Genomic DNA, 26,500 nt, shown 5'->3' on the forward strand with positions numbered 1-26,500 from the left:
TATAGATACTTGAATACATGAAACAGTATTCTTATTTTGTTATATGCAGGAATACTGATATAATATGAAGCTAGCTAAGTGTACCAATCTTTTAATATGGAAGATCATTCAATGTTTATAAAAGTTTCCTGGAGTCTTCATCTCAAATTCTAAAAATATTTACTTTATCTATAAGATACATAAAACAATTACTTTTAGAATGATTTTTATTATTTCCTTATATATTAATAAGAATTATAAATTAATAATATTCATGTAAATGATATACTGCTTTAAATCACTTGAATCTATAAATTTAAAATAGAAATGAGAGTGAAAAGAAAGTAATTTAAAATAGAAATGAGAGTGAAAAGAAAGTAATTTCAACATTACCATTTCTTCATTTTAAATTCCAATATATATTTATGTACATTAAATGAACTCATAATGATATTCATAGTATTGTAGGTTGGATTACAAAACACACTATAATGTAAATGTAGGGAATATATGAAGGATTGTAACACCCTCTTTTTTTTGGATTGTAACTTTTCATACATGTTGAATCAAGTATGTTCATGATCATGATCTTTGCCAACATGTAACATACTCATAGATAAATGCAATATTTACTCTCTCCATGGGGGGAAAAAACCCTAAAGGAGGTTCATGTCATCAAAGAGGTTTTAAAATTAAGATATTTAAACTTTAGAAAGGGCAAAGGGGAGAGAGGGGAAAGAACAGGGCAAGGGAGTAGGAATGATGGTGGAATGAGTTAGACATTATTACCCAAAAAAGCTAATCCCAAAAAAACAAATTGCCAAATGTTTTCTTTGATATATTGATGCTAATTCATAATGAGAATGGAGGGTGGAGCATGAGAGTAATGGAGGAACTTTAGATAGGGAAAAGGGGCAGGAGGGTTATGGGGTAGAGTGAGATGGTAGATGGTAGAGTGAGATGGACATCATTACCCTAACTACATGTAAAAGACACAAATGGTGTGAAAATATTTTGTGTACAACCAGTGTCTTGAAAAATCGTGCTCTATATGTGTAATATGAAATGAATTGCATTTTGCCATCATGTATAATAAATTAGAGTAAATTTTTAAAAAATTTATTTATCCATATCCTTACTTGTACTTGCCACTTATGATCAACATATATTTAGCCAATGATAAAGTTTTTAACATTTTTTCAATTCTTAAATGTTATTTCCTATTCATTATTCCTTTTATGTTTATGAACATGTTTTTAAATCTCCTTAGGCCTATACATTGCTTATAAATTGTCAGATGTTAGCTGTAGTAAGTGACAATATAATGCAATGCATGGAGCCATTATGTTGCCCAGGAGCAAATTTAGTACTATTGATCAATAAATAATTTAAAAAGTCATTTTAGTAATGGGAAAATATTAAAAGCTGCAAGACTAATTAAATTAATTGCAGGAAAATCCATGACACATACAGTAACCTAGAAAATATCTCATTGTTTCTTACATCCACTATTCCCAAATGACTTGGGAGAAAAAAAAATTAATACTCTTTTTTAAGAGTTTCAGGTATTGACAGTCCTCAAACCTACTAATTATTGCTATCTTAAGTGGAGTAGGTGAAAAAAAAGGCCAGTGCTATAAGAAAGGATAGTGATGGCTAGCATGAGTAGCCTAGAAACTAAAACTATAAGAACTAGTACATAATAGCTTATATTTGTTATGTTACAACCCATTATCCTACAGGGTGATTTAGAAAGAATGAATTGAAAAGATGATTGTGGCCAGAAAAATAAAATTAGTTTCACAAAATCTGTTACATTTTTATAATTATTCCAACCAACGGTGTTGTAAGGGAACCTACAAATATGGGTCAATGGTATTTACTGTATGGGGAGGCTGAAAGTGAGTAGGGCAGCGCCATTATTCAATTAATACCATTCAAGTGTATGAGATTACATTTAGTAAAAATAAAACTCCAATCAACAGATTATTTTTAAAGGAGCAAAATATTTCTTTAGGTGTTGCTGTGACTAACTAAATATTCCATAAGACCAATCTTCTGCTCTTAATTCTATACTTATCATTATACACATAATTTAGCCCCTCCATTCACCAGGAAGGTTTAATCCATTATACACAACAGTTAATTGTTATGGTGCCAGGTACCTTGCCATAATTAATAAATGACACAGCATTTGTGCTAATAAATGGACATTTCTGAATTTTAGTTAATGTCAATTGGTCTTTCAGTATTGGACAAAAAAATGTTGCTAAATCAGATTCCGTGAAAAGTAAACTACTCCATGAATACTATCCCAATCAGCAATTATCTACCTTATCTTCAATAATAGATTCATTAGAATCTATTATTGTGAGTGCAAAGAGCCAACAATGTCACTTTTCAATATAGAAAAATTTTCTGAGGTTATGTTAAACTTCTCTGGACTGATATATGTTAGTCAGACTATATATAATCCAAGGTAAAATCTAAACACTAATAATCATAACAAGAACAATGACAATAATCAGTTTATGTTCTTGAAATTAATTCATTCTTCTAACCACCTGGTAAGGTAGGTATTATTATTTCCATTTATAAATGAGGAAGCTGAGGCATAGAGAGATCATCTGCCTCAAGTTATTCAACTCAAAAGTTTAAGAATCAAAATTTAAATTCAGCCTGAAATTAAAGTTCATAATTTCAAACAGTATGCTATACCTGCTACCAAAGACAGGCATAAAATACTTGGAACAATGAAAGTGAAAATCATTAATTTGAGTATCTACAGCTACACAAACAAACTCTACTTTATTAGCTATATCATTTCTATATTTAAGATTCTAAGAATAAGGATTTAAACATAACTATGCTTATTTAGGGACACAGCATCCAAAATAGAATGATTAAGCCCTTAAATACTGTGATGAGTAAAAGCTATAGGTATAACCTTATGTTAGTGTCTCAAATAATTGAAAAGCTTTAATAGTAGCTATGAAAACACTAACAGATACTTCTTAATACCCATAACTAGAACTTTAAATTCAGTCAGAAATATGCTCAAGATTAGAAAAAGTCAATGAAAGTACACATTTTGCTAAAAACTTACTTTGCAACCTCCGTGTTGGGCTCTCTCCATGGAGTTGTCTTCGTGGCATATAGGGAGAAGGGTGGGGAAGTGGCAATGAAGAGACATCATGGGTCTGAAGTTTGTACCAATGTGGTTCATCATCTAATAATGCTGTTTCTAATTCAATTAAAATCTAAAAATCCAAGAGACAAAGGACTGTTATAATATGCCAATAGTAAGGAAATTCTCCTAAGTGGTCTTTTAACTTCTATAATAATTATAATAGTAATACTGTTAAATCAAAAACAAAATCATTCATATGGTATTTTCCAATAAATAGATGGAAATGGAGAATATCATGCTAAGTGGAATAATCCAGGCTGAGAACATAAAGGGTCAAATGTTCTCTCATATGTGAAACTAAAACAAAATAAAGAAGCAGGGATCAGATATCATAAAGATAGAGGGAAGATCAGTGGAAATCAAGAAAGAGAGAAGAGGGACAAAAAAGGAAAGGTAAGGCAGAATAAATTTGACAAAATTAAGTTATGTGCACACAAAATATGCCACAGGGAATTTCACCTATAGTAGTGTGAATAGCACCAATCAAGGTTGGAAAAAATGGAGGATCAGTAGAGAGAAGGTAGGAAGGAGAGGGTGGCAGGAACAGTAACTACAATGGAGTGGGTCATACCATGCATGTATGATTTTGTCATGATGAACTCAGCTACTATGTATAATTATAATGAAAGTAAGTAAGTAAATAACAAGGTAATATAGATGTTTCAAAATTATCAATATATTTTGATAATAACTAAGATAATTCTTTCTAACTTCTTAGTGATTTAATAGTTTTAAATATCTAAAATATTTATTTCATAGACCCTTGACTACCCAAATGTTAGAGGCTATTAAATTTGCCACGACATAAATAATACATTTTACTTTTAAAATGTCTGCAATAATAACGTATGCACACATTATTTTCTAATTTAAAAAGCTTTCTTTTTTTATCGTCACTAGTATAACCTCACTAGAATTCATAAATGAGAGAAAAATAAATTTCAAGCACCTGTGTATTAAGAACCATGCTTTATTTTATATATCTTAATTTTCAGAAAAAAATCTACAATTTGATCTTACAGACCAGAATACCAAGACCTAAGAAAGATTAAAAGAACTTGTCTAAGATCACACCAGCCCATAAGTGAAAAAGGCAAAATGCATTCATCTGTCTTACTCAAAACTCTGTGTACACTGTACCATCACGCTAAGGATTAAACTAACACTAAACATTACACTATACCTCATAAAAAAAAGTACAATTATCACCTGTCAATTGAAAAAAAAACAGAAAAGGAAAAAAAAGCAAGGAGCTTTTAATGTAAAACATATTATAATATGAATGTTTTTTAAATTGCAAAAGAAATCAGAATGTAGATATAAATTACTCTTTTAGAGTGTTACATAATTTTGAGTGTTTGCACTTGTGTTAGTAAGACCTGCAACATAAAAATAAATTGCTGTATTATTCAGCTACAGGAATAAAGAGCAAAATGAGCAAGTTATTATTTCATGCTGTCCAAACTTTCCCTAATTATTTTTAGAATTGCATGCAGTATGTTCCAAATGTTTACACGCAGAGACACAAACAACATATTTATTTAATCCTCATATAAACCTTAGTTTGCCCAGTTTGCAGTATTATTTCCACTTGGCTAAAGAGAAAATTGAAGCACAGCTAGGTTAAATAACTTGCTCAAGGATGCAAGGCCAGGAAGTGGCAGTGCCAAGTATATAGACTTAGGCAGCTCGCTTCAGAATTTCCGCTCAGAACTGTATTACCCTTCTTCCCCAATTGGTTTACTTTGGTTTCTTAGCTAACAACATTCATTTCTATATTTCTGTTGACTATTGTTTTTCCCATGAGATTACCAATTAATTTACTCAGAAAAACCAAACACTGGAAAAGGCTGGAAAGTAGATAACTTAGCATGCTAATAGCTGGAGAACTGCTTCTTATGATGCTCCTCTCTAATATATTTATCACCTTACAATTAAACATATTTTTTCAAGTACAAATACAATTGAGCCAGGCTTTTTTTGAAAGTTATCATTGGTTCCCATTATCCCAGGATAAATCAAAATTTAATATATTATATTAAATGACATGATCTGGTTTTAGTTTAACACACAAGTCTCATTTCTAACCACTTTTCCTTCCAATCTCAATGTGGTTGCCCCAAATTCCCTCAGCCTTGATGTCTTGTTATTCCCTTGCAGGAATTTCACTTCTCTTGATTTTGACACATTCCAGTTCTCATGGAACCTTCCTTTGACACTTCTGAAGTGTCACACTACTGAATTATGTATTCCTTTTGTAGTTTCCCTCATACAGCAGTTGGTGCGCTATATTATAATTGTCATTCACTTGTCTGAATCCCCAGTGCATTGGAAATTCCCTAATATGAAGTAACATGCCTTATTCATCTTTGAAATCTCAGACCTTAACACAGTGTCTTCTACATTAAAAACTAATCCATGAATAAATGATTGAACTACTTACTAGTGGTACAGTTGGTTCAATAATAAGATATACATGATATTATAAAGCAAAGCATTTTGTGAAATAGACACATTCTATCATTCAACTGAGATTTCTGTAGTAAGAATAAGCAGTAAAAACTATCACATAATATTTATTTATTTATGTACGTATTTATTTTTGAAATGGGGAGTCAGTATGTTGCTCTGATTAGCCTTGAATTCCTATGCACAAGTTGATCCTCCTGCCTTAGCTTCCCTAGTAGCTGGGAGTATAGTTGTGCACCATCACCAGCATGCTAAGCTTTAATAAAAAATAATTTAGAGCCATTGTTTTCTATGCTATCATTTTATTTTAAAGTAGTAAGTAGCAAAATTCATTCTATTAAATTAAAAAATTATGCTTACTTATTCATGTTTGAAATATAAAAATTTACTCATAGTCATTAAAGAAAGTATTTAGAATAACATAAATAATGTGAACTTTAAATAATTTCAGGTACCTCTCCTAAAAATTCACTTTCTTCCTCTCTAACTCGAGCTTGATCCCAAAGGGTAATTTCCAGCATTCGTTCTCGAAATTCTCTTCGATGAACTGGAGAATAAATGAATGTCTGGTTCCATTTGGGTTCCAATGTTTTTTTAACCGTTTTTGTTCTTCTCTTGTTTTTATCACTATGAAAGAAAAGAATATATAAACTTATATAAAACTCTGTTTGCCCTAAGATTTACTAATTTAAAATTTCTCAGGGGAGAAGTGAAATTCTATCACAAATTTGTCATACTGCAAATATTATTATCTTTAAAACATTGTTAAAATTTATAAGATGTATAATTATGCCATACTTAAAAGTATGACAATAATATCAGGAATTCAATTTTTTCCAAAGCCCAACAATTGAAAATATAATCTCTCAAAATGTAAATAAGATAAATAAATAAAAATAATGTAAATAATGGATAATCTTAACTCTAAATTTTTTTAACTTATTGCTCTATTGGAAACCTTCAAAATGGTAATTGACCAGTAAAATTATACATAGTATTCATTTAAACTGCTGACATATAATTGTATAAAAATAAGAGTAAATTGCAATGTACATATCATATCCAGATAGTTCAGTTAATAAGCAATTTATATGCATTTTATAAAGTTACTTCCTTATATACAAGAAATACCATTTGCTTGTTCAACATATCATGTCTTCTACAATATTGAAAATTGTTTCTATGTAAACTAGCCACAACATGTGGGCTGGAAATGCAAGAGGATCATCTGGACAGATGGGACTTACAAATCAAAACAGTTTCATACTTATTTTGATGGCATATTTTTATCATGTTTTAAACAGCATGTCACTATTTGCATGTATATTTAAAAATATACACATGCTGTACCATATTATATCATGGTACTGTGTGTGTGTATACACACACACACACACACACCCTATGTTATATCTCCATCCTCTTTGGAGATCACTATTCTATTTATTAAGGAGGATCAAAAACTGGATAGAAATAGAGAAAATCATCTAGGAAGTAAACTTTAAACTAGGGGAGCCTATTTAAAATGAGAAGTGGACAAAAAAAATGAACTCCAATTAGAATAATATTAACGCTTCAAATTCTCTCAGCACAGCACTGTTCTAAGAATGCTGTTGTTATGGTTTAGATCTTAAATGTGCCCCAAAAGCACAATGTTAAAAGCTTGGTACCTTGTTGATGGTGGTGGAAATTGTGGGAGGCAGGGCTTAGGTGGAAGACTTGAGCTCATTGAGGGAATGACCTTGAATGGGATTTGGGGATTCTGGCTGCTGGTCCTCCACCCTGCTCCTTCCTAGCTACCATGAGGTAAGCAACTCTGCTCAAAGAGGCACTCCCTGTCATGATGTTCTCTCTTACCACAGGCCCAAAGTGACAGGACCAAGTGACCATATGCTGAAACCATAACCAAAACATATCTTTCCTCCTTTTAAGTTGTTTATCTCAGATATTTTGTCACAGCACAGAAAGCTGAGTAATATAGCTAGGAAATAAACAGGACAAAGAACAAAGAAAGGCTAAACATCTCTGAAAAAAAAGAAGTTACACAACTTCTTTTAGGAATATTAAATTTTAATATAGATTTGACTTGCATAATAAAATTATGTATTTCCAGAGCATTATATGTAACATGAGAGAAAGCTGCCTTTAGGTACACTGATAATGAATTTGTTAATACACACACACACACATACACAGAAAAGATAATATACAATGTATCTTTACAAATTTTGAAAGCACTGTATGAAACTAAATTTGCAAACCCACCTAGATTTTATTGCTATACATGAAAAAGAAGTCATACTATATATACATATACATAAGTATATATAGTATGTAAGAATAACTAAATAAAAGGAATGCATGTTAAGCATCACTAATACAAAAATATAATATATGAAATGCTCCAAAATCCATTCTATTTTGAATTTTGACATGATGCCACGAGTGGACAATTCCACACCAAAATTATTGTAAATATTGTACAGAATGACCTTCAGGCTATGTGTACAAAGCTTATAGGAAATTTAAATGAAATTTTGTATTTAGACTTCGGTCATATTCCCAAGATGACTCTTATATATATGCAAATATTCAAAAAAATTTGAAAAATTCTGATATCTGAAACACTCCTGATCCCAAGCATTTGGATAAGGGATACTCAACTTGTAATAACAAAGACAATGATGTATGCTCTTTCTCCCCCCTTCCTTTGTTTAAATTGTTAACAAATGTTCATTTAGCATCCACATAAATTCCATCCATGAAAGAATGAATTTTGAGACCTTGTCAAAAGACATAGTTCCTACCAAGAAGACCAGGAAGGAAATATTTAATACGAGCTGACTATCTAATTTAAATGGTTTACACTAAAATCTGAAAGGAGGGGAGAATAAGCCAAGAACTTTCTTTTAAAGAACTGAAAAGAGCTCTCAAAGAATGACCATTTTATAAGGGACTTCTTTAATGGGTAGAAAGGGAAAAATATAATTTCTAAATTTCCTTACAAACCTAACCTCTATTATTACAATTCAATAGAGCTATTTAGTGTATGCCCAAGCACCAATTCATAAAAAGAACCATGAAAAAATAACTTTATTTTCAGCAAGTTAAAAACAATGAGTTTTACTTTCTTTTAGATTTATAATCAAAGCCTCCAGAATCATATCATGCTATAAAGTCAAGCACTGAAAAAGTGCTAAAACTACTTAAAAACCAAAATCAGTTAGAATCTATGAAGATGTTCAAGACAGCAGTTACAGATTTTTAAAGATGTTAAGCCTATAGTTAAAATTTTGTAAAAATAAAATAGAGCCTAAAGCTTTTTTTATTTATCTTTATGCAATCAGCACTTTCGCATTCCATTTGCCTTAATAATAGCATGTTTTTTATGCGGTTTTAGAAAGAAAGAAATATACATTGGTAACCAAATTTACTTCAAGATATTAGAAAGAGTGCATAGTATTTCCAGTTATTTTTTTAATAGCACTAGTAAGTTATGCACTGTAGTAATTTTCTAATAGCTCAACTGAGATTTCAGAGTAGATTTCTTTGTGTAGCTTCATTTGCTCCTCCACAAAATCTTACCAACAAAAAAAAAGCATGAATTGTTTTCTATGTTCATCTGTTCAAGCATTTCTCCCTAAAATATTGCCAGGAAAAGTGAAAATTATAACCAAAGCACAGATATTCCTTTATTTATATTTAGTGTTTATAAATTGTGTCAACAGCAAAAAAAAGTTGACAGGATAAGTTAACTGTCAATAATAATGTTTCTAAGTTAAGCAGAGAATTCTTCTTTAGAAATAAAACTCTAACACAATGCATTCAACAAAGACAGCTACAAAATTTACCGAACTGTAACAATTATGAAAGACCTGATAAACTAACAAAGAATTCAGATGAGATATAATCTCAAAAAAAAAAAATTCAAATGTCTCTCAAATTCCTTGATATTAGAACTGGGACTGGGGCTCAGCAGTAGCACTTGCCTGATATGTGTGAGGCACTGGGTTCGATTCTCAGCACCGCATATAAATAAAAAACAAACAAATAAATAAAGGTCTATCAACAACAACAAATTTTTTTTAATTCCTTGAAATTAAAAAAAAAAGAGAAAACAATGCTATATTTAGAATATAAGGGACTGGGTAAGAAGGGCTACCTCACCATTTTAACTTCTATCTGCTCAGAAAGCAGGAAGAGAGGTTGTGTAATAAGTAAAAAATAAAAATTAAAAAAAAGTCAAATCAAAAAAGAAATTCAATAATTTGATAGAAGTTTGGCATCTTTAAAAAAATGTTTCTCTTTAAAGATTTGAATTAGTAGAAACGAAAGTCATGTGTGTGTATAAAAACATGATAATGTAGCATTTCCTGTACATTTTTATCATGGCATATCAATAATGCTTAGGGTAACAAATCCTACTACTGTAAGAAGTCATGTGACTTCACTACCAGGATGATAGGCTAATCTGGCTGTGACATCTGGCATTCACCTGAAGTCTAGACTTATATGAAGCTATGAAGTCTAGGCTCTAATTACGAATGTCCTTTTCTCTCTTACAGTTCAACATATATCTCTCTCCAAAAGACAATCTAATTGGTTAGAGAACAATTTTCTTCAAGTTAACTTTATAAAGTAAAATTATATGGCAAATAGTTTCTAATAACCAGATGTTGTGGCACCTTGATATGTTATGAGGAATTTGTTTTACAATTCTCACTTCAAAATATATATCAAATAAACTGTAAGGGCTTTATTAATCATTTATTTCTTTTGTCCTTTTCTTTGCTGAGATTGTTGTTCAGATGATACTTTGACATACAAATGAACCCTAATGAACTTTCTATTTGAACTAAGAAGAAAATTAGAATCTGAAAAGGTATGAACATGTTTAGGATCACATTTGTGTGCAGCCCCTCTAACCTGAGAAAAATGACCTGCTCTTGAGAGCACTCTGCCTTGGAAACCAGGGGAGGCAATAGCTGAGGAAAGGGTAATTGGTATCATTACATTCTCCTTGTGTTAATGATCCCAACTGCAGAGACCCTTTCATTTTTACATGCCTAAAATTTAAAAGATTAGATTATTTTGATATTCCTCCAATTCTAAACCTCTATTTAAATGGAAGCAGACAATATCATTTATGTTGACTAAAATCAAAACAAATAAATACTTGAAGAAACTGAAACTGAGTCTAGTGGGTTTCCTTGTTAATATGGGGTAATGAAATGCACTTGTTAATTTTGTAGAATAGAGTGAAACAATATCATGTAATAGGAGGTATAAATTGTAGACAAATATGAATATTTTTAGGATAATTTCCAACTTTTGTCTCTAGAGTTTGGATAAAAATTTGACTTTAAGGGTTATAAATTTTAATGATTTTGATAAATAAATACATGTTATTCAAAAACAATTCACACATGCTTAAAATAAATATTTAATAATATATAATGCAAATTTAATCCACATTTAAGAACAATCTCAAATACTTAATTGGTATTATTCTGATAACTAAGAGTGATTATGTTTATGTTAGATTTCAAAAGTATCTGACTGGTATAATACAAAAACATAAATAATATAGAATTCAAACACTCATTTGTTATTAATATTTTCCCACTTATTTCCGAGAATATCTATTTTATTTCATATCCCTACCTTCTGTCTGGAAGAAAGTAAATTTTAACATAAGGATTCCTTGGTCGCCCATCTTCCCGGGAGGGGAGATCCTTTGCTCCCAGAATTGTAACTATTAATTGGTGACCAACCTTGTCAAACCATAGTTTTATCTGAAAAGCAAAAATATTCATTTATCAGCTCAAACATGTACTGCCAATACATGTTTACATTTCTAATATATTCACACCATTGTCTTACACTAACATTAACACAAAATATAAATTTCATTTAAGTAAACTATAAAATAAAAGAATATATCATAATAACATCAATGAATAAAAGAATTTGTTCATATATTTTGTTTTAATTGATAAATCACTCGGACTGTTTATTATCCTAATTCTTTATTAATATTCACATAATAATTATACTATCATAATTAAAGAGCAATATGATCAATGCTCTGTTTTCTAAGCAAGAATCATTATAGTTCATTTTGTTTCCCCTATAATAAGTTTAGAATAAATCCTCAAAACGAATTGAGAAGATAGTAACTTATTTATGTGATATTCATGGGGTATTTTCAAGTAAATGTTTCATGTTATTCCACAGCAAGACATTTCAAAGATTGAGCAAAGAGGATTTAATAGTAGCTTTGGTCAATTGATTCCTCCAGTTCACATTTAAAGCTTTAATAATTTTTTAATTTTTTTTTTACTTTTTCATACATAAAGTTCCTTTTTCTTTAGTGAAGCAAATGCATCACATCCTTAGAATAATAAGATTTCATTTTATAACATGTGATAAGAAAATGTGAATAATATCACTGTGCCATAATTAGGGATTGGAACTTCAAATCCAGTGCTGAATTCATTTCACGTAACAGGTATCATCTCCCACACACATACTTCAGACCTTCACACCTAAATAGCTGATTCTATTATATCAGGATCTATGATAACCATGGCTCTGATCCACATCTTGGTTCAGAATTCAGTACATCTCTGACCAATATCTTGAAACTGAAAAGGAACCAAAAATTTGAAACTTGAGAATTACAGGTAAAAATAAATTCTGATCATATCTGGAACACTGGTAGTTCAGTTCCAATTCCACCATGGCTTTCCTGAGTGCCTCACTTCATATTCTACATAACAAGAGACTAAGCAACTTTTAGCAGAGATAGACTGACAGCCCAAAAGAGTAGAGAAAATATCTAACCCTTTTATTTTCCTAAAAAGAATTAGTCCTCTTATAGGAATAAGAGTAAGAAATATCCAAATTTTAAAAATTAATTACTAGTTTTTATATTCTATTAAGTCTTTATGATTAATATAGGTATTATCTTCCTATTGTACAGCAATTTTTTTAAGAGTTTCTAAGTTCAAAACTCAGACCCTAAAAAATGTTTCTCAAAGTCTGGCTAACAAACTCCTACAGTAGTATTATCTGACTTATTTATTTAAAAGTTATAAATTTCTGTGCCCACCTTCAGCTACTCAATCAGAATGGGGCCTTGGAATTTACATTTTAATTAGTCCTCCTAGTGAACCTTAAAATAACTAAAATTTGAGAACCACTGCCTTATGCAAAGGAATCAACAACCTGAAGGAAAAAGTCTCCAGTGAAAGAGAAAAAGTTCAAACATCTGCATGTCTAACAATATAAAAATACAGATACATAAGTATGGGTAGAGTGAAGAGTTAAATATTCTTTTGGCAAATGCCATGAGAAGAAAACAAATAAAAAAATAAATGCAGAAATGCTTCACTGTATATGAAATGAAAGAGATGTAGATAGTGTCACAGTTCCTCTAAAATGTGTGACTAAGATCACATTAATAATTATTATGTTCTTTATTTTTCACTACTATTAAAAGAGTTTATGGCTTTATTCTTTCAAGATATTAAAAAAATCCTTCTCAAAGGATCATAACATGAATATAGACACCTCAAAGAAAAAAGGATTTTGAAACGGTAAAATAAAAAATTTTCCAATAAACTTTAAAATTAAAAAACATAGACAATATTTATCATTATGAGACTGAGCTCAAAATTATGTGAACAAATTATTGATTATTGTGAAAATTTTTCAAAGGCTTGAGACTAAGCACTTGTTACCATCTTCAGAGGCAATAATTTTGCTCAAAAATCATTAAACAGTTGAGATATACTTCATAAATCTCATAAAGAGTACTCTTTTCATATTTCCTCATGCCATGGAAAACCAAAAAATCACTAATATCATTCAATTCTCATACAAACCAATATTAGGATATGGCATTCAAATTTTCATAATGGTCTTTTATAGTTATTTAAATTGTACTTTCCAAGTATATTCTATTAAAATAATTTAGATAGGAAACAAGTAAATTTTAATTCTACTTATTATTTAATCAAAATTGCACCTTTTTATACACTGTCTTACACTGGATGTTTGATAGCCCTAATTTTCATTTTTATTGTAGGACTTAAACTAAAAATTTAAGTTTTTAATAGACACCCAGTTCAAATATTTCACTAGTTAGCTACTTGTATCATATTCTTAAATTTCTGATTTGAACTCTTTAAAAAATGATTAAAACATAGCTCTTGATTTCCCCAAATATAACAAATATATTTTCACAATTCTAGTTCTGAAAATTTTCATGCTCAATTAATTTCTTTAATAAAATCTTGGTATCCTTCTAATTGTTTAATTTGATTATCATCCCAGCTTTACCATGTAACAGTTTTTAATTTTTCTAAGTAGAAGCTAAACAGTACATAAATATTTTATACTGTAATATTAACTAAAATAATTTTGATCTCTAAAATTTAAACAAAGTAACTATTATTGAAAATCAGCAAATTCTTAAAAACATGCAGCAAAGCAAGGAAGGCATAATACTACTTTTAAAAATACTATATTGACATTATTTTACCATATAAAGGTTTCCTAGAGAAAATAGGCAAACAACTTGTACCCAAATATTACAATAAATTAAATGGAGTGATATAATATAAACAAAATAAGCCAAACACATTTCAGTTGGATTTGGATTTTGTTCTTTCAAAGTAATGTTCTTTCCAAAAGTTGAACCTTGTATACAGTATGCATAAAATTCACATTTTAAATAAGGTACAAATGTATTTGCCAATCTCTCCAAGGAGTCATTGCTTGGAAAATGCAAGAGAATTTAGATGTTAAGTAATATAATGAATGATTTAAAGAGACAGCAATCTTAGTGTACCAAAGAAAAATATCAACAGTATAAAACTGTTATTTCTATAATGTTACATATTTAACTGAAATATAAAATATATCTATATTAAATGCCACTTTGAAACCTAAAAGTTTTATTTTATCATATAAAATCACTAACAGAGATTGTCTCTTTAAATTTTTATTCAGAATTCTAATCCCCATGCAGAACTTTTACAAGCTGGCTCATCAAATGATTTGAAAGTCAATAATATGACTTGGAGCAACATACCAAAACAAGTTTTCCTACTACGCATTTTCCAAAAACATACAAATAAGGGATAAAACACAATTTAATTTCTGTCAGGCAGACAAGGCCTTTACCTGAACCCTAGGAACAAAAGGCGTTGTTCTTCTACTAAGGCTTTGGCTCTGGTAAGCAAAATTAAAGAAAAAAGCAATAAAACAAAACCAAAAAGGACAACACGCTGGAACTAAAAGACCAAAAGTAAAAATAAAGACATAGAACTATCCCTTAAATACAATATTTTCATGACAACTTACTTTTTTTAAATCAAATAATTCTAATAAGTAAATTAATATTGATAAATGTTAAGATACATTAAAACTATACAAACTATTATATTTATTTAATCAGGATTTTAAAATGTAGTCAACATAACAGGAATTAAGATAAAATAACATATTTGGGCCTGTATATTCTGAAAGAATGATTGTAAATATAACCCAGGAATCAAAAAATTCAGATTTTACTCTTACTCTTACATTCTACAGCCCTTGGTATCCATAGAGGTTTGTTCCAAGACACAGCAAATAACAAAATCCATTGATGCTCAAGTTCCTTATGAAAATGTCATACACACACCCTCCCTTATGCTTTAAATCATCTCTGGATTGCCTATAATACCTGAAACAATGTAACTACTATATAAATAGTTATTATACTGTATTTTGAGGAAAATAATGATATGACAAAAGCCTGAACATGTGTAGTACAGGTTTTTTTTAATACTTTTCATTCACAGTTTAACCTGTGGATACAAAATACATGGATATGGAGGGTCAACTGTACCTAGGAAAAAAGTGTAGTCCAAAAAGAAGTTAGATTAAAAAAAGTATTATAGAATTATTATTGAAAAAGTCATCTGTGGAAGTAATTGTGTAACTTTTCCAAAATGATGTAAATTTAACCATACAAAAAAATTTAGCCAACTTAGTTTTAGAATTTCTTTAACAAACAAACAAAAAAAAAGCACATTAAGATAAAAGTGTGCTGGGATGCACATAATTAATTCATGATTCACATTTTAAGAATCTATACCAGTTTCTAGTACTAAACACCATCTTCAGACAATTAGTGTTTATAATTGGAGACACTATTATTTATTACTAATCATGCTGATTAATGACAATATCTCATTACTACTGTTTATACAGGACTTAATATTTTTTCAAGCCTTTAATGACAACTTTTTGCAAGTTTATTGGCTCCTATTACCAACAACGCTAGTTGTTATTATCCCCAATTTTGCAGATGAGGAAACAAAGACATAAAAAAAGATAAAGATGTACTTGCCTGTACTCAAAACACAAGATAATGTAAAGAGAGGAAGTGGAGTCCCATTCTGATTAAAAACACTCTATTTCAAATTCTTAGAATAAAATTTCTTTTCTTTTCTGACTTTTTTTTTTTTGCTTTCATTTTGAAACCATTCCCAAAAGATACCACAATAATCAGAATCCAGGCATGTCAATGGTTAAATCAAGACCAAAACTAGATGTGTATCTCTGGATTTGAGAATGGATTTTAAGACATTTAATTCTGCTTTTCTCACCAAGATTCCATCCCATTCCTCATATTTCTTACAGATGTCTCTCTTGTCTCCTTCTTTCAAGTTATAAATAGTTAAAAGCTTCTTTCTGTCTTTTCCACTGCTACACGGAAACAGTGAGGAATAGGTGGACTATTGCCCAATTCAACTATCATTGGACAGATGCTATTTAAGATATAAACCTAAAACCCAAAGAAAAGCAGACATTATTTAATTATGAGTCATATCTCCCCCCTCCCTCCAAAGACCAAAGTCTCAAATCCAAGCTATCTTCCTTTTCATATGGCCATATGGCCATAGGAAGAAGTACTCAGATGCGGAGTGTGTTTATGATATCTGTCTGCATATCCTGGGCAGATAATTCTTTAGCAAATGGAAGAAGGGGTATATGAAATTCACAGAGATTAACTAGACATGCTGAACAAATGGACTACCAACGTACTCTAGAAATGCATTTTATTTTCCTTGGCTTTCCACCTATTTTGCTCTAACCAAATGAAATATTTTGGAAGAAAATATTACTTCAAAAAACCAAAAATTTACTTTAAAAGGAATAGTATTTGAAATAAATTAATCCTTTAAACATTTTTCTACTTCTAAAATGATTTCAGTCTGACAATTCACAGATTTCTGAAGTTAGCCTTTTTAAACTGAATCTTCACCCAGGCATCCATACATTAAAGTGACTGTAAAAATATATTTAGAATTTGGTGGGGTTTAATTCAAGTGAAATTCATAAAATATACAATGAACCATTTTAAAATATACAATTCAGTGGCAATCATTGAGTTTCTGATGCTATGGAATAATCACCCTTCCCTAGTTTCAAACCTTTTTCATCACCTACCAGAAAAATGCTCTGTATTTTAATCACTCCTCATTCCCCTGTCTCACTATCCCTTGGCAGTCACTGAGCACTTTCTATCTCTATGGAGTCTAGGTATCTCAGATAGGAATAATGAAGTACTTGTGCTGCTTTGTAATTGGTAATTATTATTAATTCATTTATTTCAAGCATGAAAGATGTGATGTTTATTACAATTCTGGCTCCATATAAATGAAAGATTTTAATTTGTACACCATGATCTATTTTGCATTTTTGTCACTTCTGTACACCTATCTTGTCTTTCATGCAATACTTCCAGAATAACAGTTATGACAATGAATTATAAAAGATTAAAGTTCAGAGGAAAAACTTTATAGAACATTTTTTTAAAGGCTCCCAGTTTCCAAGAGAATATAAAGACACACAACTACTCTGAAGTTACTTATTACCACTAAATGGTAATATAAAATGGATATTTACAATATTTACTAAAAATAAAGTCACAAAAATATTAAAGTAACTTGTGGAAACTTTGCAACCATAAATCAATCATAGAATCCATATTAAAATTTTTTTAAATTGTCAATAGAATCAATTTCTGAGTTCCTATAGAAAGGATTCTGAATCTTTTCTCACTTTAAAAAAAAACAAAAGTTTTATTTTATCTTAAAATTAGACAAAGACTATAGATTAATTTTAAAATATTAAGATTTATAATGATAATCTTCTGAAGGCATAAACTGCTAAATTCTAAAACACATATTTTTTTAAAAAAGAATGAAAACAAAAGAGTGCTGTCATTGAAAAGGCTAACATACAGTCCAGGTGGCATAAACCTGAACTCAAGCTGATTTTTTCACAAAATACATTAATGACACTTTCACACTTATACCCTAAAATACTGGCAGTCACATAATAAGTCTGTAGAGAAAATAAGTTGTGTACAAATTTTTTTTAAAAAAAATGGACTGAAGCATAAACATGTAAACAAGAAATTGTATATGTATATTTTCTATTTGAGAAAATATCAGCCCATGAACTAACAAATATATTAGAAAGGTCAGCTCACATACTATACAAATTATCTTTTTTTCTCAAGCATTAGTAATTCATGATTTTGTAAGTTTGGTATAGGGCCAAGTAAAATCCCACTGAAAACAAAAAACAAACAAACAAAAAAAACAAAGATAAAATGTAAGAAAACAGAAATGTAATGTTGCCTTGAGACTTTCAAGAACTTGCCCTAGGAGTGATGTATATAGACATTTTTTCAATATAGCAAAATTGTTCCAAAATGGTAGAGATAGGATTATGAAGGAAAATATTATATCCATAATAGCATCTTACTTGTGTTTTCCTAGATGCAAAGGTTGAAATTAAAATTAGTAAGTTACATGATAGTAAAAACCATTCTATCTTGTTCATTTTTATTCCTGATGACAAGTACTATATTAGTAGTATTAATAGTACTATTTCTGACCCTGATGATGACTGGACATTGATTTGTTTAAAAAAACTGTAGAAAAATTTGGAATAGACTTCAATAATCTTAAATTTTTACTTTATACTTCATATTGTTGTTATTTTACTTCAGGAAAGTTATTCTCACAAAATAAATTGGCCCCAGCAAAATTATGCAAGATTTAGATTCAAGGATTTCCATGGCATCAATATTTATGATAATGAAAATGTGAAATCAGCAATATAAAATAAATCATATATGATATTACATGATATATGAATTAAACTTAAAATGAAGCATTAAATATCTACTAAAATTATTTTATCAGAAATTTTTTAAAGAATATATTTTTTTCTTTAACTTTTTTTTGTTTTTTTGTTTGTTTGTTTGTTTTTTGTTGTTGTTGTTGTTGTTGTTTTATGTGGTGCTGAGGATCAAACCCAGGGCCTCGCACGCACTAGGCAAGTGCTCTACCTCTGAGTCACAACCCCAGCCCAATTTTATCAGAAATTTTTAAGATGAGAAAAAGTTTATAATATGCTATTACATAAAAAAGGTGTACAACAGGATGTACAAATTTATTATTTTTATTTAAAGATTTATATATTGTGACTGGTTAAATGATGGTATCAGAATTATAGGTGATTTTTATTTTTTATTTAATTTTTTTATATTTTCCACCTACCTATAATAAATAGGTATTATATTTATAATTAATATCTTTTATATACAGGGATGTGGTGTGTGTATGTGTAATTTCAAAACATATGCAGTTGAACTTTCACAAATATCATGCTAAAGCATATTCCTTCAAATTCGTAAGAAAATGAGAAAATGGGATACACATTAAATTTTAATTATGTGGATTTAAACCAACATCATTTGTAAATCTAAAATTCTTTATATCATTATACGTACATTTAGAGATGAAACTTTTGGTTTTATATTGTTCCAAATATTTAGCACCCTCGCCTTCCTACCATATTAATTTTGAACCATAAGGACAATTAGCTACCTTTGAAATCTGTCTGAATCTCTGCCCTATACTCCTAACCTTCCCCTTCTACTCCAATTTGTATACGAATATAGGAGAAAACATATTCTTATTATGAAAATTCAATTTTTGCTCCTCCCTCAACCAACTCAAGCTAATTACACACACAGACACATAAACACACACACACATACACACAAACACACATATACACACACAGATTTATTTATGAACTAGAATCATCTAACATAACCCACCCAAATATTATTTAAAGATGACCTATTTAAACGGAGCCATAATAAAAGACAATACCTAACCCACTAATGTTTTCTAAGATGGTAGAAAAAATACATAAATTTGTTGTAACTATACATGTTAATACATGTAAGACAATAAGTAGAAACTTATTGTAGAGAATGGAAAAAAGACCATGGTGCTCAAATGAAAAAGTTAAGTCTACTTATAAAAGAGAAAAGAAAATAATAAAGGGAAGAGCTTATTTTAGTGAGACACACAAAATCTCCTAACAGTATTCCTTATTCTTTCTTGCATAACTTTTCTGTTATTATCAGCTTTGTGATCAAAATAGTTCCAGAAAAGACATGTCTAATAACTTCTTCAATAATTTTAAGATCGTAATTTTTATTTTTATTATCTTCCCATATTTCCTTTTAATTAAATGAAAATGCTTCAGAAAAATCAAACACTATACCATCTCCCACTTTAAAAAAAAAAAAAGAAATGTTTTAGCTGATTTAACAAAAAGCTATTTCTGTTGCTCTAGATATACCAGTCCAAGATACTTTAGTTTAAACTATAATATTTTCAACCAAAATTCAAAGTCTAGACTAGGGGAATCTAAATACTTTTCTAATATTCATGAAACTTCAAGTTAAGTAAACATCAACATTAAGGATAATAAAACTGAATAAATATACTAAAATGTTCTAACAACTGAAAAATAATAAAAAGTGAGGACTTACATTTGCAAAACTCTTCTAATATGGATATAGCATAAAATGTTATTGAACTTTTATCTTTTGATCAGAAAATGAACAAAAGAAAGATCACGTAATGTGAAATTACCTAGCATATTCAAGAAATTTACTATATGTCTCCCCAATATTTGGTTTTCTCTGTTGACAAAGAAAATCTCCAGTATCCTTATATTTCAGAGCAATATTTAAAATCTAATCATTATTATGATATTCATGCCAAATTTCATTTTTGTGGAGGAGAATTCCAGGGATTGATCTCAGGGGCACTCAAGCTCTGAGCCATATCCTCAGCACTTTTCTGTATTTTATTAGAGTCAAGATTTCACTGAGTTGCTTAGCACCTCACTTTTGCTGAGGCTGGCTTTAAACTCGGGATCCTCGTGCCTCAGCCTCCCAAACCACTGGGATTACAGGCTGCGCCACCGCACCCAGAAAGCCCCAAATTTCCTTAAGATTGAAAGTAGGTAAGAATATATAAAGTTACTTTTATCTTAAGTAGTAGCTTTGTACAGCACAACATTTATTTCTCTTAAAAATCTTGACAATTTATAGTCATTTTAAAATATAGAGCAAAAATCATAACCTGAGTTTTAGAATAATTATTAAGGAAAAAAATAGTTAGTGTCTTCATAAAATCTGTCAATAATTACGCAAAACTTAATTTTAATAGAGAAGGCACTATGAAGATCATTCAAAATTGAATTTCAATTAGCTAAAATTAATAACAATGAGAACAATGATGGTTAAATTACAATTATGCTCTAGGAAAAACTTGGCTTACAAAAACCTAACATATCATATTTTAAAAACAATATAATATTCCATAAAGAAAAATTAATTTATTGACTACATACTGAAAGTTGTCCAGATAAGAACTGTGGAACATCCCTCAACATTCCAGGGCTCATGGGAGAGGTAACGGAAATAGAAGGCCGATCCATTTTTTGAGATTCAAATGAGCTAGAACCTGAAATGATACATAAGGAATAATAAAAATGGCTCCTCTTACTTTTTAAGAATCTTTAGGATATATTGTTGAAATGTCATTTTATGTTACAAATAAACTTATAGGTTTTGCTTTTGCATATAAAAATATACTTATTCTGTTATGTGCACTATATTCATATCTTACAATAAGATAATAAAATGTTCATAATAGAAATGGAAAAATAATCAAAACATCAATTAATAAAGCAACTTATAGAGAGTCTAAACTTTAAATGCTAAGAAAATAAGTACCAGACTATCCCAGAATTATTAAATGTTTCCAGTAGGTGATATTTAAACTATCTCTTGAAGAATCTAATAAATTACACTGACAGAAAGGAAAAGCCAGTCTCCACAGTGACTTATAAAACATGCAATTCTGCTGCCCTTTTCTCCAATTCTGGTATCCTCTTTCTACCATTCTCCCCCTTGCTTATTCCAATTAGTCACAATGGCCTTGTTAAGTTTCCTTAAATGCACCTTAGGCTTTCCTGCCATACAGCCAATGCTATGTCTGGTTTCTGAACCTGAAAAAATTTTCCCTCCGGTAACCACTCTTTCAAATTTTTGCTTCAATCTTTTTCCTCAATTTGGTCTACCTGATTGATGTATCTAAAATTGCAACTGTCCTCCTCTCTCCCAGTATGCCATAATCAATCAAGAACCTTAGTTCCTCGGGAAAAAATTCATATGTTGAACATTAACAACACTCATAAATAAGAAATAAAAAGTACACATTTGAAATTATGTAAATTTGTATATTTATTGTCCCAATACTGCTTTATTGCTGAAACAGAAAAATTATTCTGTTTTCCACAAATGTAGATTAGAATCAATGTAATTATTCACTAGTTTTTCCCAAACATTCTTCTTCTATTTACTGAGAGTGAGTCTACAAGAGTAATTTTAAAATTGAGGAAAATGTTGGGGATGAAACAGTTGGGAGCAATGGGTATATTTATGATTTTTTTAGTGTGAAAATGGATTCATAGATACATATGTATGCCAAAAGTTCCTAATTGTACACCTTCATTCAATCAGTTTATTGTGATACACCTTAATAAAGCTATCTAAAATCCACATTAAAGACAGTCTAATTAAAAATAATCTTATTATAAAATTCTATACTTTTCCTCACAGTGATATGAATGATACTAAATTTTCTATCTTCATATGATTGTATACTTGATAACAATGCCATTATATTTTTTACTTTGTATTAATAGACAAAATACTTTATCTGACCTTGATAAGTGACATTATTAATAACATTTCTTCTAGTATAAATAAAACTTACTGGACTCCAATTGTGCATGTGTGCTATCAGGTATTCTAGGTATATCTCTGAAATGATAGAAAAAGAAAACAACTGTTTCAATAATTAATGTAATGGCTATATTAATCATTATCTACTTATATAATAATTGGACACTGTAAAACAAAGAAAAACCTGTGTGTTGTTGAGTTATTATATAAATAAGAAATTAAAAAAGTCTTTTTTTGCTAATAAGTGGTTTGGACTAATGTCAAATGTTTAAAAGAAATTAAAAAGCATATGCATTTGTAGATTTATAAAAACCTATCTGTTATCTTCTTTGTGACTCACTACATAATTACTCACTCTAAAAAACTTTTGTATTCAACAAGGTAAATTTCACAGATACATTTTAATTCTATTCTAGTCTTTATTTTTACCTTCTATCTAAATCAATAACATTGAAGCTAAAAATATCACCAAAACAAAAATTAGATATTCAGATTGTAGTTAAAAAAATAAATGTAATAACGGCAAACATATTTCTTACTGGGACATTCAAAGTTACCTTTTCACTATAAGCACACTAAAAATACACATACTTATTTGATGGGAAGATTAGATATCAGAATAAAAAGAATAAATTATTTGAACATTTAACAAAAATATGATTTAAGAGCACTTTAACACCAAGAAATACATTTGATTAATGCACTAAGCAAATAATTGCAATTTTACCATATTAAAAAACTATGTATGAACAAATAAAAAATGGGTATAATTTCATGTGCTAAATTCATTACTTTGAAAGGAACATTTCAATAAAACTAAGTTACCAATCTAAATCATTTTCTCTAGCATAGAAAGAGATCAAAATAATACAGTCCAATCATTTCCTAAATGAGTAAAAACGGGGCACTCATGTTCTACAACAAAAGAATTTCTGTAGCCTCCACTCTGGATTGCTCTCTCCCAAATATGCATTTAATAATTCACTGTCATTTTATATAATATTCTATTGCTTTTATTTTGACATAAGTATGCCAGAGGTACAATCTTTTACATATGCCTAGAATATAAGCTTCTCCAGAGGTAATAATATTTAATAAGAAATTCTTATAATTCTAGTTGAAGAATGATATTTATTGACAACTTTTGGAAATCGCCTATTTAATCCATAGGCAATAAATTACAAATCAAAGAATACTTGTCTATTTTCAGTACTTTTAATCACCATTCCTTAAAGAGAGTGTTTTCCTTAAACACGTTCCTGCATCTGAGAATTATATCCCCCTTAGTTCTTTTTTTTCCTGGATTGAAATCTGTATTTTGAAAAAATATATATTTAAAATTTCTAGACTATAGATGATTGTCATTTTTACAATGTAGAAAACTATAGTTGTGAAACTTAACCTTAAAAATTGTTACCATAGTCTACTTCCCTTATAAATGAATATAGACATCCATTTAGTTGCTAGATAATCAAAATAAAAGGCATCTTATGGTTTGAGTATGAGGTGTACCCTCAAGAGCTCCTATGCTAATGCAAAACATTCAGAGGTGCAATTATGAGAGCTGTAACCTAATTACTTCATCCCAATTTGAATAGACGAACTAGGTGGTAAGAATAGACAAGGAGGGTGTGTGGCTAAAGCAGGTTGGTCACCAGAGGAAGTGCCCTAAAAGGGTTCATCTTTCCTGAAGCCCCTTTCCCTCCCTCTCTCTCTTTCTCTCTGTTTCCTGGCCACCAGGAGCAGATAGCACTCCTCCCTCCATGCCCTGCTGCCTTGGATGTTTTTCCTCACTTTGGACCCAAAGTAATTTGGCAGGCAATGGACTGAACATCTGAAACTGTGAGCCAAAATAAACTAAGTTGTTCTTGTTCGGTATTTTGGTCAGTTATAAAAAGCCAATTAACACAACATTTATTTATTTTTTCTTTTGTAATAAACTGTATAGTCTATCACAATCAGATGAAGTGATGATTTTTAACTGAGATGTCTTTGGCAAAGAAAAGGAAAAGTGATTGTCTTAGAAATAATTTATTTTCATAAAGCAGAAAGACATTTTGCATTGGTACAATATGAATTACCTAAGAGTAGTCTACACAAAGTCAAGTGCTGAAACCAACTTACCCAATAGGCCGAGAAACAACAAGCTCCACTTGTGGTTCAGGTTTGGATTCTAGAATGATGTTGTACACTTCCTCAAATGTTGCTCCTTGCAATAACCTTCCATTCCATTCTAATACTTCATCACCTACAGTATCAGTAATAATAATCTCAGAAAAAAAAACCCTAAGTCCCAAAAAAGTACTCAAAACAAAATCAACCTTTAAAGTTCAATGAACACTACAGAATAAAATCAGCACTGTGGAATAAAACCCACACTAAAAATAATCCCAATGGCATAAAATTTAACGGTCATGTTAATATACTTCACCAAAAGGATATAGTCAGAAGAAAAAAAAGTACACTAAAGTTATCATTTTTTGATTTGTTATGGAAATTTTAATTGTAGACAACAATCAAAATCAATTTTCTCTTTAAAGGTTTTATGACTCTGTACTGTGTGTGTGTGTGTGCGCGCACACACAAGCGCGTTCACATAACCAAGTACTCTGTTTTCTTTAATGGGTTTCCCTTGTTGAAACTCTTTTGTAAAAATCTTAATAATTACCATTTTATCAAATCCTCTTTAAGGCACTCAAGGATTTCTCCAAGAGTATGAAGTTACATATAGTAACACATTTTAGAAAAAAAAGCATTAATCCATGAACTAGTTTTCCAAACTAAGTTGGAATTTTTTTTCCAGAGAAAAATCAGGTTATGGGAAACAAAATAAATTATTATTAGATATTGATTAGAATATCCACAAGCAAAAAAAATCAGTAAACATAAAAATTCTTTTTTGAGTCATATTAGATTAAACTTTCCATTCATTTGTAAAGCTGTATATCTAAGTGAAATGAGCTCTTTGTCATTGGTCAAATCAGTTCTAAATGAGGACAACTTTTTCTTAACTATTCATAATGAACTCTTTTTTTTGGTGATACTGGAGATTAAACACAGTGATTCGCTACCACTGAGTCACATCCCCAGCCCCTCTCCCCTTTTATTATTATTTTTTATTTTGAAACATTAAGTTGCTGAGACTGGCCTTGAACTTGCAATTCTCTTGCCTCAATCAACTAAGTAGCTGGAAATACAGGTGGGCACCACTGTGCCCAGTGAACATTTAATATTTTAAATATAAATAACCAATAGAAGAAACTTACCTGGTCTAAGATGTCCTACAGTATCAGCTAAACTTCCTTTTTTGACTTTGGTAATAAATGCACAGAGCCGACCTGATTCAGTCATCTTTCCTCCTACAACCTGTTTAAAAGAGGAAGGCACTAAAGTTGTCATATTGTTAAAGTGAATATGCTTGAAAATTCAAGTTAAAAATATTTGGAACAATTTGCAGCTTCTACAACAAATTTAATGTGTTGAAAATCATTTCTTAAATAATTCAGCATTGCTATTAGGAAGTTAAAACATTCCCTAAGAACTAACTCCTTTTACATACTCCAAATATGCTACAATTTAATTTATTATCTGTTAAAATGTCACATACCTTTAAAAATAACTTAACCATTTACAAGTTTTGTCCTTATGATAATTCTTACTTTTGTAAT

At 29.9% G+C, this 26,500-nt stretch overlaps 1 protein-coding gene across 37 annotated transcripts in view; it reads right to left on the minus strand.

Annotated features, from left to right (window-relative positions):
- The window catches only part of Rims2 (regulating synaptic membrane exocytosis 2), a 575,440-nt gene that overhangs the window by 239,400 nt on the left and 309,540 nt on the right, over positions 1-26,500 (minus strand). For 31 of the 37 annotated variants that reach the window (XM_027948945.2, XM_027948927.2, XM_027949060.3 and 28 more), the window contains 7 exons: positions 26,099-26,198; positions 24,957-25,080; positions 22,864-22,910; positions 21,434-21,546; positions 11,303-11,433; positions 6,094-6,265; positions 3,086-3,239 (listed from right to left, as the gene is read on the minus strand). In XM_027948945.2, coding sequence (XP_027804746.2) covers positions 3,086-3,239; positions 6,094-6,265; positions 11,303-11,433; positions 21,434-21,546; positions 22,864-22,910; positions 24,957-25,080; positions 26,099-26,198 — 841 coding nt within the window. Of the gene's footprint in view, positions 1-3,085; positions 3,240-6,093; positions 6,266-11,302; positions 11,434-14,830; positions 14,879-21,433; positions 21,547-22,863; positions 22,911-24,956; positions 25,081-26,098; positions 26,199-26,500 lie in introns of all 37 variants that reach the window. The other 6 variants (XM_027948935.2, XM_027949026.3, XM_071602191.1 and 3 more) reach the window with 1 other exon arrangement.

This window comes from Marmota flaviventris, chromosome 15, assembly GCF_047511675.1.
Source record: "Marmota flaviventris isolate mMarFla1 chromosome 15, mMarFla1.hap1, whole genome shotgun sequence".
In the NCBI taxonomy this organism is placed as follows: domain Eukaryota; kingdom Metazoa; phylum Chordata; class Mammalia; order Rodentia; family Sciuridae; genus Marmota; species Marmota flaviventris.